General features: G+C 42.7%; 1 protein-coding gene and 1 pseudogene across 1 annotated transcript in view; one reads left to right on the forward strand and one right to left on the reverse strand.

Moving 5' to 3' along the window:
• The window catches only part of COL28A1 (collagen type XXVIII alpha 1 chain), a 161,530-nt gene that overhangs the window by 15,569 nt on the left and 128,800 nt on the right, over window positions 1-17,161 (reverse strand). Inside the window, exons 28-32 of the mRNA XM_035020613.1 lie at window positions 9,546-9,614; window positions 8,928-9,008; window positions 8,803-8,838; window positions 3,282-3,318; window positions 1,114-1,668 (exon numbers count right to left, since the gene is read on the reverse strand). Coding sequence (XP_034876504.1) covers window positions 1,114-1,668; window positions 3,282-3,318; window positions 8,803-8,838; window positions 8,928-9,008; window positions 9,546-9,614 — 778 coding nt within the window. The remainder of the gene's footprint in view (window positions 1-1,113; window positions 1,669-3,281; window positions 3,319-8,802; window positions 8,839-8,927; window positions 9,009-9,545; window positions 9,615-17,161) is intronic.
• LOC118021450 lies at window positions 4,575-4,703 on the forward strand (annotated as a pseudogene).

A 17,161-nucleotide genomic window follows, 5' to 3' on the forward strand; every position in this document is an offset into this window, starting at 1 on the left:
GAATTGTGTAATATTTCTGGCCATTCTAACACAGTAACAGCCCAGTGAGATACACTTTGTCCGATAAGGCCACCAGTCATCCTGCGGGGTGTTCAGGAAATGAAACCCCAGAAGAAAGGCCTGGAGAAAGGGGAAATAGAAAGTGGGAAGGTTCTGGGCAGGGCATGCTACCCTTCAGGCAAGCCGGGCTGGCAGCCAGAGTAGGCGGGGAGCAGCATGAGGGCAAGGAGAGGCTGTGCTAGGCCACGTCAGCGCCCGCTCCCGGAAGGATGGACAAGGAATGATGGAGCCAAATGGAAGCCTGCAAACACGTGAAGCATACGTTTCACCTACTTCACAAGCTCCCTGGATGTGACTCCTGCCACAATGAGTTCTCAGTTGCCAAAGAATTGGAACATGTTTCACTGAGAAGCAATACTGACCACATTCTAATCACAGATGTGTCAGTGTCTTAGAATGCCTCTCTGGGAAACATCAGTTCGTGTGACAGGGCAAAGTAGCAAAGGGAAACCCACCAGATTAGCACTGACTGTAGGAAGAATAGGCACAATGTGGAACTTTAAGATAAACTCCCCACATCAACCTGTTTACTCTTCCTTAGTTTCATAGTCTATAAGAGCAGCAAATGGAGAATAGAAGAGAAATGAGAATTATCCCCGTTACTTGTGTTTCTCATCTCTCTAGATTACCATAACTTTTTTTCATTCCTCATACACTTCTTAATTCACTTTGATTCCATGGTTCTTTTCGGCCTTGCTGCTGGTTTCCTGCATCTCTTATGCAGGTTAGGTCACTTTTTGAACATTAACTAGGCTTAGCAGTACCCCAGATTCTACTCTTCCTTTTCAACCATGTCCTCGACCTTAGATAGCCCAGTTAATCAACTCCAAGGCCAACTCAGCACTTATTCCAAATGAATAAAGACAAGAGATTATACTCTCTAAACTGGATGGATGCTAAATGTTTTTTGCCTTCTGGGGTTTATGTGTTCAATTTAGTGTTGGCATAAGCCTCATTAGCCTCCTCCTGATTTCCATTTTTGGTCAGGATAATCCAGTGATGCAGTACTTGGAAGAATAACATAAATTCCTTTCCCCTGGCGCTGAGGCTTACCTTGCAGGGTAACGAAGTCATCAAATTGATAAACGTGCTCGCTATCTGGGTCAGTAGCAATGAGATTCATTTCTTTGTGGAACATTTCGAAGTTGGGGTCATTTTTCTTCACTACCCCAATCACAAATACTTCCACATTGATGTCACTGGCTTTCTTCACCACTTCCGTCAGATTCTTCTCATCTCGGGTATCAGTCTGCCCATCAGTGATGACCAAGGCCACCTTCTTTACACCCGGCCGTGCAGCTTCAAACATGTGGTTGGCCTCATGGAGCGCTGAGGCTGTGTAAGTGCCTTCCCCCAGGTACTGCATGTTGTCCACAGCCAACTTGAAGTCATCCTTATTGGAGAACTGAGTCAGATGAGCAACTTTCTCCACCTTATGGCTGTAGTTGATTATGCCTATGCGGGCCATAGTGAGGTCCAGAGCAACCTGGTCGGACAGAGTCTTCACGAGACTTTTGATGATCTCAAAGTTCTCTGGCCCTACACTTTCGGAGCTGTCAATCACAAACAGCAGTTCTAGAGGAGTCTCTTTGCATTTGGGCCCACACCCTAAAAGATGAATGTTGAGATAGAAACATTGCATGAATGAAAATCAGAACATCACTGATTGGCGCTAGAGTGGTTTGAGAGAGGGGCAGCGAACCACCAGAGACCTGGATCGTTACCTTCCCTTTCTGGGAGTGTTAACAGCTAACAGCTGTCCTCCTTCTGGTTTCTATATCTGACTTTTTAGAAAATAATATACTGCAAAAACAACCTCCCCCACCCCCACACACAAAAAAACCACCAAAGCACTGTAGAGGACACACCTATGTGCCAATTTCTCAGATTAAAAAATATGTATTTTTAGAAGAGTCTGCATCCCTGTGTGTCCCTTCCTGATTACATTCTTCTCCCTCTCCCTAAAAGATAACCCTAGCCTCAATTTGCTCTTTATCCTTCCAGCATTTCTATTTAATCTGAATCTGAAAGCTAATCTTCTAGTCTTCCACCATATCCTTATGTGACAACTGATATTTCCTCATTAGCATGACAACTGGGTAAAGTGATGGATTGAAAATGGTTAATTGTGGGGAAAGGATTAGGGCCCGTAACTGTACAGAAGAACAGCTGCCCCAGACTCTAGTTTGTGTCCCCAGTCGCTCACAATGAGGACAAAGGTGGCTCAGTGAGGCCAGCAGTCCGTCCATACTATGATACCTCTTCAGGAGAACAATCTCAGAATGCTGGTTAATAAACAACTTCGGTTTAGGGTTTACCATTCAAAGCAATCATTAGAGTTACCAGGAAATAAGACTTATCAGGGCTCCGTTGGTTTATTCATATCCTCATGTTACCCAACAGCCCTACCACAAAAAATATGAGGAAACTGGGTGCTATTTTTGCCGGGCTTCCAGAACTCCGAAGCCCCATCTAAATTGGCCTGTCACCATACAGAGTCCCAGCTGGGTTCTTAACATCCAGAGGTCTTTTGGGGGACAAGCCAGTTCAGGGGTTCCCTGTATGGAAGAACAATGACATTTCTGCCACGTTTCTCTTATCTCCATTATTTTATTAATCTCTTGCCTTTTGGCTAATCTCTTTTCTTCCTCTTTCTGCTAAGTCTATTTTAAGTTTAACGTATTTAGCCATAGAAGCATTTAGATAGAGCTATGAAGCACGATGACTGACAGTGTGCTCCTGTCTTTGAAATGAGATGCACTCTAGAAATCCTGCTCAAAACTCAATTCAGAAAGACTTCTTGCTTCAGGAAAAACACAGACATTCTAATCACCAGCCAGGCTGGATTCAAATGCCAGTTAGGCCCCTGTGGTCATACTTCCTTTGTTGTTTTTTCCCTTCCCAAGCTCAGGTAAATGTCACTGAATACAAATGAGCTCTGTGCTCACAAAAGGCCTGCCTGCCCACAGACTCCAGGGCCAGCGTCTTCACTCCTCTTAAGCACCCTGGGAAGATGATTTCTTTTTTTAAATCAGGATTCCCACAGCCCCTCTCTCTGCATCTTTCAGTTTCCCATTGACTTTCCAAACGAGCTTCAAACTTTCTCATGAGCTTTCTCCTGTATATCTCTGGGTGATCACATTTATCTTGACCAACACAGAACATAGTGGCTGTGGTACTTTAAAGGGATGGGTTTTTTTTTCTTGACGGTCAAATCTTACCACATATTTCAAAAATGATTTTGATAATTTCTTCTCTCTGAAGGACAAAAGGAAAATGTATTAATTATATGACCATAATATTTTTTTCCTATCATCATAAAAGCTGTGTCTTATTACAATCAGCTTGGAGCCGTTTGCTTTTATTCTTCAGCTGAAGAAAATAAATGGCACAGGGGTTAAAAGGTGGCTAGAATATATCATAACTGAAATGTGTTAGAGTTGTGAAATGTCAGAGCTCAGACTTCTAGAGTTCACAATTGCAGCTCCAGCATTTATCGGCTGTGTGACCTTGGGCATTAGATGACCTAACGGTATCTGTGTCTCAGGGCTGGGGTGCAGGTCAAATGAGGCTACGCACACAGAACTCTTAGGATAGGGCCCAACTCCATAAAGTATAACTTATAAAGGTGTGGGTGATGCATGCCATCAGTTACACAACTTAACCCACATGTGCTGAGCAACCAAGACAAGTACCAGGGCCAAAAGAGAATTCATTCTATGCTGTATTCCCTCCTTTTCTCTACCACCGTCCAGTTTTGCAAGTCCCCTCCCCAGGTTCCTGATACTCTCACTTCGGCACTTCCATGAAATGTCCCCATGTTCCTGAATGCTCCTTCCTGGTCCTGCTGCCATCAGCTCCAGCAGAGGAGCCCAGGGTGAGGTGGGGATGGGGAGTGAATGTGCCAACGCCCTGCCCTGAGTAGCACGTTTTCAAATAACTGGGATGGGACAATGGAAAACAGAATTCTGTATTTGCCCAAGACAGGAAGCTGATGGGAATGATGAACTTTATTAATAGAAGCCCAGAAAATCTCAACGGGAAGGAGGCAAAACTAAGAAGATCTGAGAAGATAAAATTTAACAGTTGCAAAAGTAAAGTTTTAAAGAAAAAATTCACAATGACAGAATTGGGGTAAAGATGACATCGCTGGTGATGGGACTTAAACATGTATGGAAAATAATCAGAGCATTTTAATTTAATTGTATTTTTTTGTAAATTGAGTGAAAGCCAGTGATTCCAAGTGGCTATTTAAAAAGAACTCCCAATACAATATTAATACAATTATATAACATGAGGAAGTCAATAGTCATCTTTTGGGGGGGGGCCTTGTCATGTTTTTCCACATTTAGAAAGGCATTTAATCTGAAACTAGGATGTGTCTAGAAAGGGAAAATGCATATATTTATATATTTACATTGTGTTTTTAGAAAGGGGAAATATATATTTATGTTTAATTTTTTACAAGTGGAGAAAATACTAGACACCAAGTTTATTACAGTTTTTCACTTAACATCGCTTCTCGGCCTTTTGGCTAAGATCAAGTGTAGTTTTTCACTTAACATTATATCATACTTAATTTCCCATATTATTAAGTATTCTGAAAAACTTGATTACTGAAGTCAGATGCATGGCCATTTTTTTTTTAAAGATTTTATTTATTTATTTGAGACAGACAGAATGAGAGACAGAGAGCATGAGAGGGAGGAGGGTCAGAGGGAGAAGCAGACTCCCTGCCGAGCAGGGAGCCCGATGCGGGACTCGATCCCAGGACTCCAGGATCATGACCTGAGTCGAAGGCAGTCGCTTAACCAACTGAGCCACCCAGGCGCCCCGATGCATGGCCATTTTAAGGCTCTTGATGCATATTGCCAAAGTGACCTTCAGAAAGGTTGTAACTGACACCTCAAACAGCAGCGTATAAGAAAACCTATTTTATTTTAGACACATAATACTGGTTATTATTTTTACATAATCTCTGCCATTTGGTAGAACAAGATATCACATTGTTTTAAATTATACTTATGCAATTCTTAGTGAGGCTAAATTTTATTTCATATGCATGTTTCCAAGCTGTATCCCCTTGTGCAAGTTCTTTGTATGTCCTTTGTCTATTTTTTCTATTAAGATGTTTATCTTTCATTGACTTGTAAGAATAATTTTTATATCAAAGTTGCTTTTAAATTCTTCTTAATGTGCTTTTATGGTCTAACCAGGTCTAAAAAGCTTTAGGTACTCACATATATCAATCTTTTCCTCCTCTTCTTTGCTTTTGCTTGACTAAAATAGTTTTATTTTTCCACTCAAATTGCTCAATGACTACTTTGGCTATTTTTGCCAATGATGAAGGCATCGAATTTATACCTATCAAAAGATTCATAGTCTAGTAAGCAGTAGACAAATAAATACTTTTGTAAGTGCTGTGCTATTGGATTGGAGTCAAGGAACTACACGGGTCTGCTGGGAATTCCAGAGGTGGGAGCCTGAGGGTGGGGCTGCGGACCAGGAAGGTGGATTACGAGCAGCTTGGGGAGGAAAGAAGGAGAAGGGGAGGAAAGAGGGAGAATGGGAGGAGCATTCCAGGCAGGGGACAAAGTACACAAACACAGTGCCTTACAGTACTTGAGTAAACTTACGACACAGGGTACATGGCAGAGAGAATGACAGGAAATGTGTAAGACAGATGAACTCTAGAAGGTCTTTGTGTCATGTTGAAGAGTGTGAACTTTATCATGGGCGGTGAGAAGATGCATGGTCCCTAAGCAGAGAAGAGATCTGATCATGCTTTTATCTTAGAAAGGTGATCATGGCATCCAATGGAGGGGTTTGAGGTTCCTAAATAGTTCGGGGGGGTTGGGAAGTGACACCAGAAAGCAGTGGTGGCAGTGATAGGGAGGAAGGATTGGTCTAGAGGGAACTATCCGAGAGAAAATGAAGGGGTTGGTGGGTAATTGGAAGGAAGGGTGAGGAAAGAGTCTCAGAGGAGGCAAATGACGTTGGCCCACTCTCTGAGATTAGGGAGGAATGGAATAGGAGCAGGGTGGGGGCTAGTGAAGATCACTGGGCTCTGCTTGAGCATGGCTGAGTCTGATGCATCGATGGGACATCCAGCTGGGGATGTCCAGTAGGCAGTTAGACGTAAGGTCTGGTGCTCAAGAGAGCAGTGCAAACTAGAGGCAGATTTAAGGAAGGCCAGCGTACAGCTGGCTGTGGAAACAGCGATGGCAGATGAGATTTCCTAGAGCAGAGCTTTCCAGTCTGTTTTAATCCAGTGTGTCTCCTCACCTCCACTGGTTAAACATATTCTTTATGCTTACATGTTATTACAGAAATGCTAACATGTTAGGGACGGGTGGAAGAACAGTCTTTTTGAAGCAATTTGGCATGAACTCTTATGACACTGAACTCTGTCAATGGTATTTGCCTCTTAAAAGAGTAGTTTGCTAGTCTGGAATGAATCTACAACTGACAGCTGCTTGGGGATATATTTGATCAGGGAGAGAACATGGGTGGGGAGAGGGAAGAGGCCTTCTAAGAACAGCATTTATGGGGGAGCTGACTGGATTTGGCAGCAGACAAGCCAACTCCAGCTACAAGGGCTCTGCTACTTGCTAGCAAGGCGACTTCAAGCATATTGCCCAGACTTTTCTGACTTAGCATGTCTTTCATGGAAGTAGAGATAATAGTACCTACCTCATGGAGCTATCCTGTAGATTAACATGGACTCTTGGGCAAGGGAGGGCTGTGGTCTGCAGCCTGTCCCCTGCTCGTTGCACCCCGTCCCCACCATTTCTACACTGCACGGGGCTTGGGCCAGCATTCATGGCGTGAAGTCTTTACTTCTGAACTCTGTCCAAATTCCCTGAGAACACTTGCCCCTTGCCCACCCTCTGGGGGGACCCATGCATACAGGCCAGTGCTGTCAGCTTTCTAAATGGGCCATTTAGGCAGGCAATTTGGGGATCCTGTGTATCCAGTGTGTAGAACAGAGCGGGCGTGTGCTCAGGGTGCTCACTCTCCTCGACTCTGAGGACTCTCACCCAGGGGAAGGGGTGCGGCTGAAGAAGCACTATAGGTCCTGTGTGGGGGCTCTAAAACATGAGCCCTCAGGCACCCTGCAGTACTAGGTAAGGTGAAGGAGCACCAGAGGTGAAGGAGCCTAACGCAGGACCAGTCACAGACTAGATTCTTATTGCAGGCAAATTCGCTCTTCCTCCAGTCATCCTTCCCTGCTAGTCCCTCTTCTAGAATCTAGAAAGCCAAGGTCGGTAGAATGACATCCTCATTTCTAAGATCTCTGCCTCTTGGTTAAAAATCTTCTGCTCAGGCGCCTGGGTGGCTCAGATGGTTGAGCGTCTGCCTTCGGCTCAGGTCGTGATCTCAGGGTCCTGGGATCGAGTCCCGCATCGGGCTCCCTGCTCCTTGGGAGACTGCTTCTCCCTCTGCCTTTCTCTCTCGCTCTGTCTCTCATGAATTAAAAAAAAAAAAAAAACTTCTGCTCAAGCAATTAAAGCCTAATGTGGGCCCAAACATCATCGGACATCCTCTTGTCTGCTCTCAATCCACATTATCTACGTCTATCATAGCATTTATCAAATGACAGGTAAACATCCTTTGCTTGTCTTTCTTTCTAATGGGCTATGAGCTCCTTGAGTCCACAGACATAGTCTCTTAATCTCTACTGCTCCCCTGCCTATCTCAGAGCCTGACCCAGAATACGTACCCAATAAATGTTGGTGAAATGAGTGAACAGATGAATGGATGAAGGAAGGCAGGCCCTCTCCACATACTGGGATAGGAGGGAGGGTATAAACCTATGGGGATTGTTCCTCTGGGCATTTTACAGATACTCTTCCTGCTACTTTGGGGGAGGAATTGATGTGTATGTAGCTCTTTCGTACGCCATAGGCATCTGGGGGGCTATCTGACTTGTGGTGAGGAAGAACGAAGAGGAAAAGGCAAACAGACCATAAAAAAGTGTGTGTTCTGTTTGTCACATGCTCAGCTCTCATGTCTCACCTTCACCACCTGAACTCCCACCCCTTACGCCTGGATTTGCTCAGCACAGCACATAGGGTCAGCATCCCCAGACCATGACCCACTGAAAAATCCGAAGGAGGATAAAAGAGAAGGTTCCCATTGCTTCTCCACTCCAGAAGATGTAGTGCCTTCCAATGAGAAAGGAGGAAATAGACATTGCTATAGAAATTCTAGAACTTTCCTACCCTGTGAGACTTTGAAGAGTTTCAGCTTTTTGTTTGCAAGAGTGTAGGGAACATAGGGAAAAGTTTGCCAATGCCTCATAGGTTTTGTTGAATAAGGGAACTAGTACATTCAAGTAATCCCCATTTTGTGATGACTCTTCTCCTGAGAGCACTTCCTAAAGGATCTACTTCAAGGAAACCGAATGCCCCATTTGGAAATGTGAAGGATCGTGTAAAGTAGAAGTCATTTGGACATTTCACTTGTTTCAACAGCTCACCTCCTTGTTACCCTGTCTGCCAGGGGTCACGGGGGTCACACACCACCACAGGGCTGGGTGAGGGCTGCCTGGTGTTCTTTCTCCCTCACGCTCAGATCAATTACCTCATGCATCTAAGTCAACACTAGCTTGTAGCAGTGCTATCATTAAATAGCAGCTGGAACTCTGTGTCAAAAGAATTCATTCTTCTGAAGCTAAAACATGAATGGAATAATTTTGCAAGCACAAACCCTCAATTACCCTCTAGGATGGATACTCACTGTAAGTCCTACGTCTCCCTTTGGTCCTTGTAACCCCTGCTTAGGGGAAGAAGAGTAACAGTCAATATAGGCTGGAAGTAGTTAATGTATAAAATTACAGTAAGACTTTAAAAATCACTCCTTGCCTGTCTTCCTGGGGATCCGGGCTCTCCAATTTCCCCTTTACCACCTTTCTTTCCCATAGCACCCTGTTCTCCGTGCTCTCCCTTTAGAATATAGTGAAAAGAGAAGTTTAGAATGTAAATATTGAAGCCAAATAAGAAAAACTCTAAAATTTAATTAATTTCCCAGTGGTATCTCTTGAAGACCTGTGGTTCTGGTTGACACAAATATACTACGGGGAAAAAAATGGGGGTCATTATATTTACATTCCCCCCAGGTACCATGATCTAATTCATGATGAACCAGAGATCTCAAGGTGAGGAGACCTTGAGATATGATCAGAACAGCTCACTGTCTTCAGGAAGTTCAACTATTATAAAATTTTAGAGCAGTTATCTGGTGTCTTTTACAGGGTATGTTGTAAGGATTCACTCCTTTAGCAGCTGGCTTTCAAGGATGAAGAAAACAAGATTTATAAATTAAGCATGTTTATAGTTAGGAAAGGAAATCCATAAGGATTTGCTTCCAAATGGATTTTTTTCCTCCAAGAGCTATAAGGATATGAGAGCTCTCCCAAAGCTCACGTGAAGCTATTGAGATCCTAAACCTAAGCATCTTTCTAAGGTCCTAAAATAACTTACCTTCTGGCCAGGGAGGCCACGGCCTGTCAAGCCCTTTGGCCCTGGAAAGCCTTGGGGTCCTTGCTCCCCCTACACAATATGAAAAAGGGATCAGCCCATTAATTTCCCAAGATAACTCAGAAAATTCTTTGTCAGATACACACTTGCAATCCCAAAACTACATTGTAGCATTATCTAAATTTGGGAGGAAATGTATATGTCAGATGGGCTCATTGCTTTGCTAGTAAAAGTTGAACTTCTGAATCTGGGGTAGAAGTAAGGAGCTGGTTTACAGCATTTGCCTATTTCTGTGGTGTAATTACTCCCACCTTGGCCAATTTTCAAACTGTGAACATTATGTCAACCAGTTCACAAATAACAAGCAGCTGTTATTTCAGTTGTGATATTAATGGTGATTTTTATAATCTTCTCTACATTCTTCTGTATTTTTGATATGCTAAAAACATGTGTTGTCTTAATAAAGGAGGAAAAGGGGATATAACAGCATCTGTCCCCAAATGAATGCCAAGGAACTGTTTATATAATTACCATATACTGTTAGTTCCAGTCCTGCTAATTGGTACCATGAATCTATTTATTTAGTACCTCCTTAATTCAGAAAATAAAAATGTTTTCATTGCATTGTTTTTAACTGCCCCCTCCTTTACCTTAACTTTTTCTCCTGTTCCCCGACCCCTGCCCCCAAAACCACACTGATTTAAAGGGCTTTCATTATGTTGAGTGGGAAACAGAAATAATCCCTGTTGAGTATACGAAGTCATAGTTCTGACATGGCTTAACTCTAAATCATTGTTAGCAACAAGTCTGTGGCAAAGGTTTGTAGACCCATGAGCTACTGAGATTTCATTTGCTTACCTTGAACATCTTTCTCAAAGGTACCCTGACCACACCTACTAGAATCACTGGTATGCTTAATGAAAACCTCAGACAACGAAATGAGAATCCGAGATGGGGGTCAGGGTAAAATATGCATTTTGCCATAGGCCTGCTAGGGCTTGAGAGCCGCTATTCCAGAAGGCAGGATGGGCTTTTGAAGGATAGCCTGGAGGGGGTCTCAGAGGCCTGCTTGGAGACTGTTGTAACTTTGAGTATCCGCATTCCTCAGCCACCCCTTCCTAGTTCATTGGCTTTCAAACCTTTTTAAAATCAGCAGAACCCTTTCTTTTTAAAAGTATTAAAATGAAATATTTCAGACACATAAAATTTATACTGAAAGGCAAACACTCACCTATATACCACCATATTAAAAAAATGAAATGGTGCAGATACCCCTGTAACCCCTGATATACTCAATCCCCTTCCCCTAAGAAGAGGGGAAATCTCTGAAATTGACATGCATCACTCATATTCGTGTTTTTATGCTTTAACTACACATATATAGTCTAAGATAATGGACAGCATTTAATAGTTTAAACTTCAAATAAGTGATATATCTATGTATCCAATTTGTATTTTAAATCTCAGAATTATCTATTTGAAATATATCTGTGTGCATATACATAGTTCTAGTTCATTTTCTCTGCTGTACATTATGCCATTAAATAACTAGACTGTAATTTATCCATTATCCTAGTGATGGACATTTAGGTTGTTTCCAGTATTTCCTGATTACAAATAATGCTTCAGTGAAGATTCTCTTATATATCTTTGCACACTTGCACACATCCCTAGGAGGGAAATTTTCATTAAAACAAATCTTACACAGAAGGGTACAACATAGGATGAATATAATTGGAGACTCCTGTTGAAATGAAGTGCTCAACTCTTGCATCCATCAATAGCCCCTCTCAGTGGGTTGACTTAGCTGAATTTTATTTAGGTCCTTTTCATTTCTGCCATGTTTGTTTGTTTTTTTTTAAAGATTTTATTAATTTGCCAGAGAGAGAGAGAGAGAGCACAAGCAGAGGGAGTGGCAGGCAGAGGGAGAAGCAGGCTCCCCACTGAGCAGGGAACCTGACGCGGGGCTCGATCCCAGGACCCTGAGATCATGACCTGAGCCGAAGGCAGACGCTTAACCGACTGAGCCACCCAGGCGCCCCATGCCATGTTGTATTTCTAAATGGAAGGCAAGTATGGGGTTACAGTTTTTTGCTTCCTCAGTTCGGCTCTAGAGGACTCAGACCAAGTTCTTTACAAAGGTCAGATTGCAGAGAACTCATTCGCTGATGGTCTTTTTCACCTTGGTAACTCTTGAGCCAAGCACAATGCCATGGTACAGTGGGCCCACGGTCAAGGTTTATGCGGTGCTGTGCATGGATGTCTCAGGCCTATCTGAGGAGACTCACCCCTGAAGAAGTGCCCCCTCTATTATTTGCTTCAGTGGTGACAGGAGACAGGCAGGGATCACTGGTCTTCTCTATTCAGTTCACAGTCAAGAGAGAATAGTCTTTTCCCACCAGGAAACACAGTGGTACAGAAAGCCCCAGAACCTTGGATAGGGATTGGTGCCAGTGAAATATGCTGGAGACAGTACATCAACATGCAAATTCCAAGCTAGAGATTCAAGCAGGAGAAAGGAGAGGGGGAAAAATCTGTTCTGTTTCCAAAGATTGCCCAGCTAACATAGGTGTGAAGAGGGATACAGGAATATGTGGAACACAGACCAACCTCATTACACTTGCTGAAAACCATGCTCTGAGAGTGGGTGTGCAGCCTCATCTAGGATATGAAGGCTGGAGGGGTCTGTCTATATACAGACTGGGTGGCTAGCTCACAGAGTCGCATGAAGGATGATACCTGGGAGATACCTGCCTGAGAATTGGCCATTCTCTGTTCTAATTAAAACGAAAATAAAAAACAAAAATTATAAGGAAGTTGTCCTCTTAAGAAAGATGTGTCAGTAAATGACACTGGCATAAATTCATTTTCTCAGGGGTTTTTTGTTTTTGGGTTTTTTGGTTTTTTTCAGAGGTGAAGTAGGACATCTTTATTTGACCAGGTTGAAAGGTGGTGTGAGGTTGTTAGGGAGATTCTTGAGACCCCTGGGACCTGAGTTGGGGGGTCAGGAGGTTTTGCAGCCAGGTGAAAGGGGATTAAAGGTTCATAAAAGAGCACTAGGAGGGGCTGTATCGCTGGCTTTGTCCCCACCCACAGGACAGAACGGAGTGACAAACAGAGCAGCTGGGCCTGGGGTGTGATGGCGAATTGTCCCTGAGAATTGTCCCCTCAGACAAAGTAGGTCCAGAAAGAACTTGACACCGTTCTGACAATTATTCAGAATAATTGTTTCTTTTACAACCTTTTGGATCCTACAACAGCTAATACAGATGTCGAATAAATGTTTGTGACTAACTAGCTTCCTTTAAGAAATTAACAAATTTCCTAGCAAACTTAAAATCTACCATGGCTTCACTGCTGTGCCCTGAGGGGAAGACCTCAAAGTAGCCACTTAGCCTGTTAGGATCAGCTCCTTGGTCAGGAATTTATTTTGTATCATTTCACATTATAGACATTTTCTATATAATTGTTCGCACTGTAGCTATTCCAGGCAGCTGTGTTTCCCTTTACAAAAGCCTTTTTTTTTTTTCTTTTTAATTGTCAGTTTCCCTTCAAAATACTTGGAAGTCTTCCTACAACTTTCAGGGTGTGCTATCTGACTAATAGCGAGCAAACTCTTTAATTTTGCAGAGGTGAATGCTACCCAATTATACTTTTTTCCTTACAAGTGTCAGGAAGAAGAGACACAATTATTTCAGCCTGGGTCAGAAGCAGCTGCAGGAGAGAACCTGTCTATATGAAGGTATAATTAAATCCAAATTTCAAACCCAGCTTCTCAACCACTGTATCTCCCCTTAGATCCATCCTGCTGCAGATGTGATTATTTTCATTTTTCAGATAGTTACAGTAGAGTAAGGAAAGAAATCAAATTCACAGATGATCCAGAACTATAAAATGGACTTCTGCCTTCCCTTTAGGGTATAGAAACTAGAAAAGGCTGCTTTTATTCTTAAATCCACAACAAAAAATGCTAACCATTCTATGAAAGCCCAACTTTTTTTTGAGTGCATCATAGAACTGTGGTCACAGGACAACCACGTGACTCAAAATCTAAGGAAACAAAGGATCCTCTAAGGAGAGACAGGACATGGGCACTTACTTACTTGCTGGAAACACTGGATGTCGTACAAGCTGGTAAGAAGAATTCAGCTAAAATTCTTAATTGCTAAAGGCTGAGTGTGGGCTTGTGTGAGAGGACAGGACCCCTGAGAACTTTAGACACAGGGGAATTTATACCCACTCATGGGCCCTTTGGGGACCTCACCAGTGCTCATAAGAGAGACTGGGGACAGGGCAAGTCCCAAAGCTTCCTCAGTGGTTTAGGCCCAGGGAAGGGAAGTAGCTAATCCCCCAGCGAAAGGCACAAAGCCTCCTATAGGACAAAAATCTTAAGCTGCTGGAAATGTACGGCAAACACTGTCAGCTTTAGGGCACAGATGACCCATGGCAGCTGGGGAAAGGAAACAGAATAAAACTTGCAGGCATGGATCCCAGACCTTTCGAGATGTCCCACTACTTGGGAAAGGAGATGTCCCACTACTGAGGAAGGGTCAGGAAATCTTCCTTAGCCCAGACCATTAGAGGCCTCTATGCATTTGCTGGAACTCCTAACACTATACACTTAAAAGGATGAATTTTTCTGTATATAAATACTCTCTTACTAAAGAATAAAAAAAGTATTTTAAAAAGTAAAAAGAATTAATAGAACACTTAGCAAAATGAATAGGGTCCATAAACAGTGTAGCAATGATAATTTTCTGATGTTGATAATTTTACTGTCATATAAGAGAATATAAATTTTGAAGGTAGGGAGTACAGGATTATTGAAGCAGGCCTTCGAATGAAAAGCAGCTCGAAGAAAGAAGCCAGTGCTGTATTAAGATGTTGACTTAGTGGGTAAATGGCAGAGTTAGCAAGCCATGGTGACCTGCCTGAATAGTTATCTAAGTTTCTGGCCTCAAATCCAGGAACCCTTCTGTATTGAAAGGGATTATTTTCTTAGGCTTCATGGACACAGCTAATTCACTTTAGAAGGAAAATGGTATTTTCCTGGTGGCCTATGGAGTACATATAAATTGACCATGTAGATAGAAAGTGTTTATCCAGAGAACCCTAGAACAACGCAATGGTCCGGCATTTTGGCACCTGTCCCCTTCCTCCTGAGTTCCCATCATCACATTCTCCTGGTCTAACTAGCAACTGCCATTGAGGGTGTGCCTATGTGCACAGGACTGAGCCAGGTAATGAGAGAGCTAGACATAGTTTTAGGAAATTGCTAGAATAACCTGGGGGCAAGTATGTAAATGATAAAACCAAGGCTTTTGCAATCCTTCCCCAACTCCTCCGATTGTATTTGATTTCAGAGCGAAGCTTTCAACAGTAATTCTCTCCAAAGGCAGTTCCTCCAAAGACTCTGCTGACTTTCTTTCCTCAGTTCTGTCTTGGCTCAGAGTAGAAGCCAAGCAGTTTCTCCATCTCTAGCCTGAAAATCAAGAGCCTCCAGTTTCTAAAAATCCTTTCCTTTGTGGAATTGAATTCCTCTAACTTAATGTCCCATTTTGATGTTAGCCTTTTCTAATGTGGGCTAAGGTGCCATAATGCTTGTTCAGTTAAAGTAGCCCATTCGGTTGGGAATAGAATCAATGCGTAGGTTATGTGTTAGTGGGCGAGACTTCCGCTGGAGTGTAGCCCAGGCTCACCTGGTACCTGGCCAGAATACAGTCCTAATGGGCTTAAATGGAACAATGTGGCTTCATTATTCTTGATTTTCATTCAAATGGTGATCCAGTCCCATTGTGCCCAGTGAGAGGCAGAGAAATGATTTACTTTTTACAGATTCAGGGACTGATTTTGAGTCTGTTCCTAAAAATGGTTTAAAACCTGCCCCATTTTTTCCTTTCCTCCTCTCCATGGCCCGCAACACAGGGTCTTTTTTAATAACCTAAGAAGTGTCAGCCATGTACGCCAAGGGTTTTCAGAACGGCTCCGATGGAAACTTCCATGAGCTGGACCAAAATTCTGCTGACATTAATATTGATGGCTATATTCATTTCCTATTGCCACTGTGATGAATTACCACAAATTTAGTGGCTCAAAACAACATAAATTTTTTCTCTTACTGTTCTGGAAATCAGAAGTACAAAATCTGTTTCATTGGGCGAAAGTCAAGGTATTGGCAGGGCTGGTTTTCCCTGGAGCCTCCGAGGGGAGTATCTGTTTCCTTGACTTTTTCAGCTTCTAGTAGTCACCTGTATTCTTTGGCTTGGGGCCACTTCCTCCATCTTCCTCCACTCCATCCCTGTTTCCACCATAACATCACCTCTTCCATAGTCTCTTCTCCTTCTGCCCCCCTCTTAGAAGGACGCTCATGATCATGCTCCAGGCCCAACCAGATAATCCAGAATAATGTCTCCATCTCGAAATGCTTAACTTAATCAGATCTGCAGAGTTTCTTCTGCTATAGAAGGCAATATTCACGGACTCTAGGGATTAGGACATGAACATCTTTGGGGGCATTATTCAATCTGCCACATTGGCTTTTTCCCTATGCATGCAAAAAGTAAGATAATTGTTATATTTTCTGTAATTTACCTTCATATGCTTTAGTTTAGACAGTATCATGAAGATGTGTATATGCAATTTAGTTTATGCTCTAGGGATGCTGAGGTAATATCTGAAATACCATGATCAGTGGTCCATACTTCAAAGACCTATGCCTCAACTCTTCCCATCTGAATTTGCTCCAGAGGGATGATAGGAACAACTTATACTTGGGGAAATAAGAGGTATTCCAGAACTGTCATAGTTAGAAATGATATACAGGTACTTCACCCCCTTTTATAGAGTCAGCCAAGCACTTTTATTAGAGCACCCTAATTCTAGAACTCATTCAGAACAGGTGCCTCCTCCCCTCAACCCATCATGAAGAGTCCCTTCACTGATCTGACTAAAAGGTTGACTGGTTCAATCATGAAGATATTGTTGTATTTGTCTCAGAGAAATCATTTTATGCAATGCGCTTGTTAGAGTGCTTAAAAAAAAAAACCCACAAAATTGGAACTTGGACCATGCTTTAATGCATGTTTTTGTGCCTTCTTGTTAATGAATAGCTGAACATCGGGCAGAATTCTGTCTGAAATTTGCTTTAATTAAAACATAACACCTGACGGGGCGCCTGGGTGGCTCAGTCGTTAAGCGTGTGCCTTCAGCTCAGGTCATGATCCCAGGGTCCTGGGATCAAGCCCCGCATCGGGCTCCCTGCTCCGCGGGAGGCCTGCTTCTCCCTCTCACACTCCCCTTGCTTGTGTTCCCTCTCTCGCTGCCTCTCTCTCTGTCAAATAAATAAATAAAATCTTAAAAAAAAAAAATAATAACACCTGATAGCAAGGTTGCCTAGGAGGAAGCAAGTAACTTCTACCAACTTCTAATCTTTAGAGGTAACTGATAGTCACTAGAAAGAATCGGACAAATCTAAATGTCAGAATTGGCCTTGTTCAGCTCACCACAGTGACGGCCAAATGTGCTCAATTGGGGCTTATTTTCCCCCAATCATTTTCCTTAAACTTTTAGTCTCTGCTTCCATTTTTGGTTTATATCTGCAAGAAGATATGAACATGGTT

Source organism: Mirounga leonina, unplaced genomic scaffold (genome assembly GCF_011800145.1).
Source record: "Mirounga leonina isolate KUSES-001 unplaced genomic scaffold, KU_Mleo_1.0 Mir_174, whole genome shotgun sequence".
NCBI classification, from domain to species: Eukaryota; Metazoa; Chordata; class Mammalia; order Carnivora; family Phocidae; genus Mirounga; species Mirounga leonina.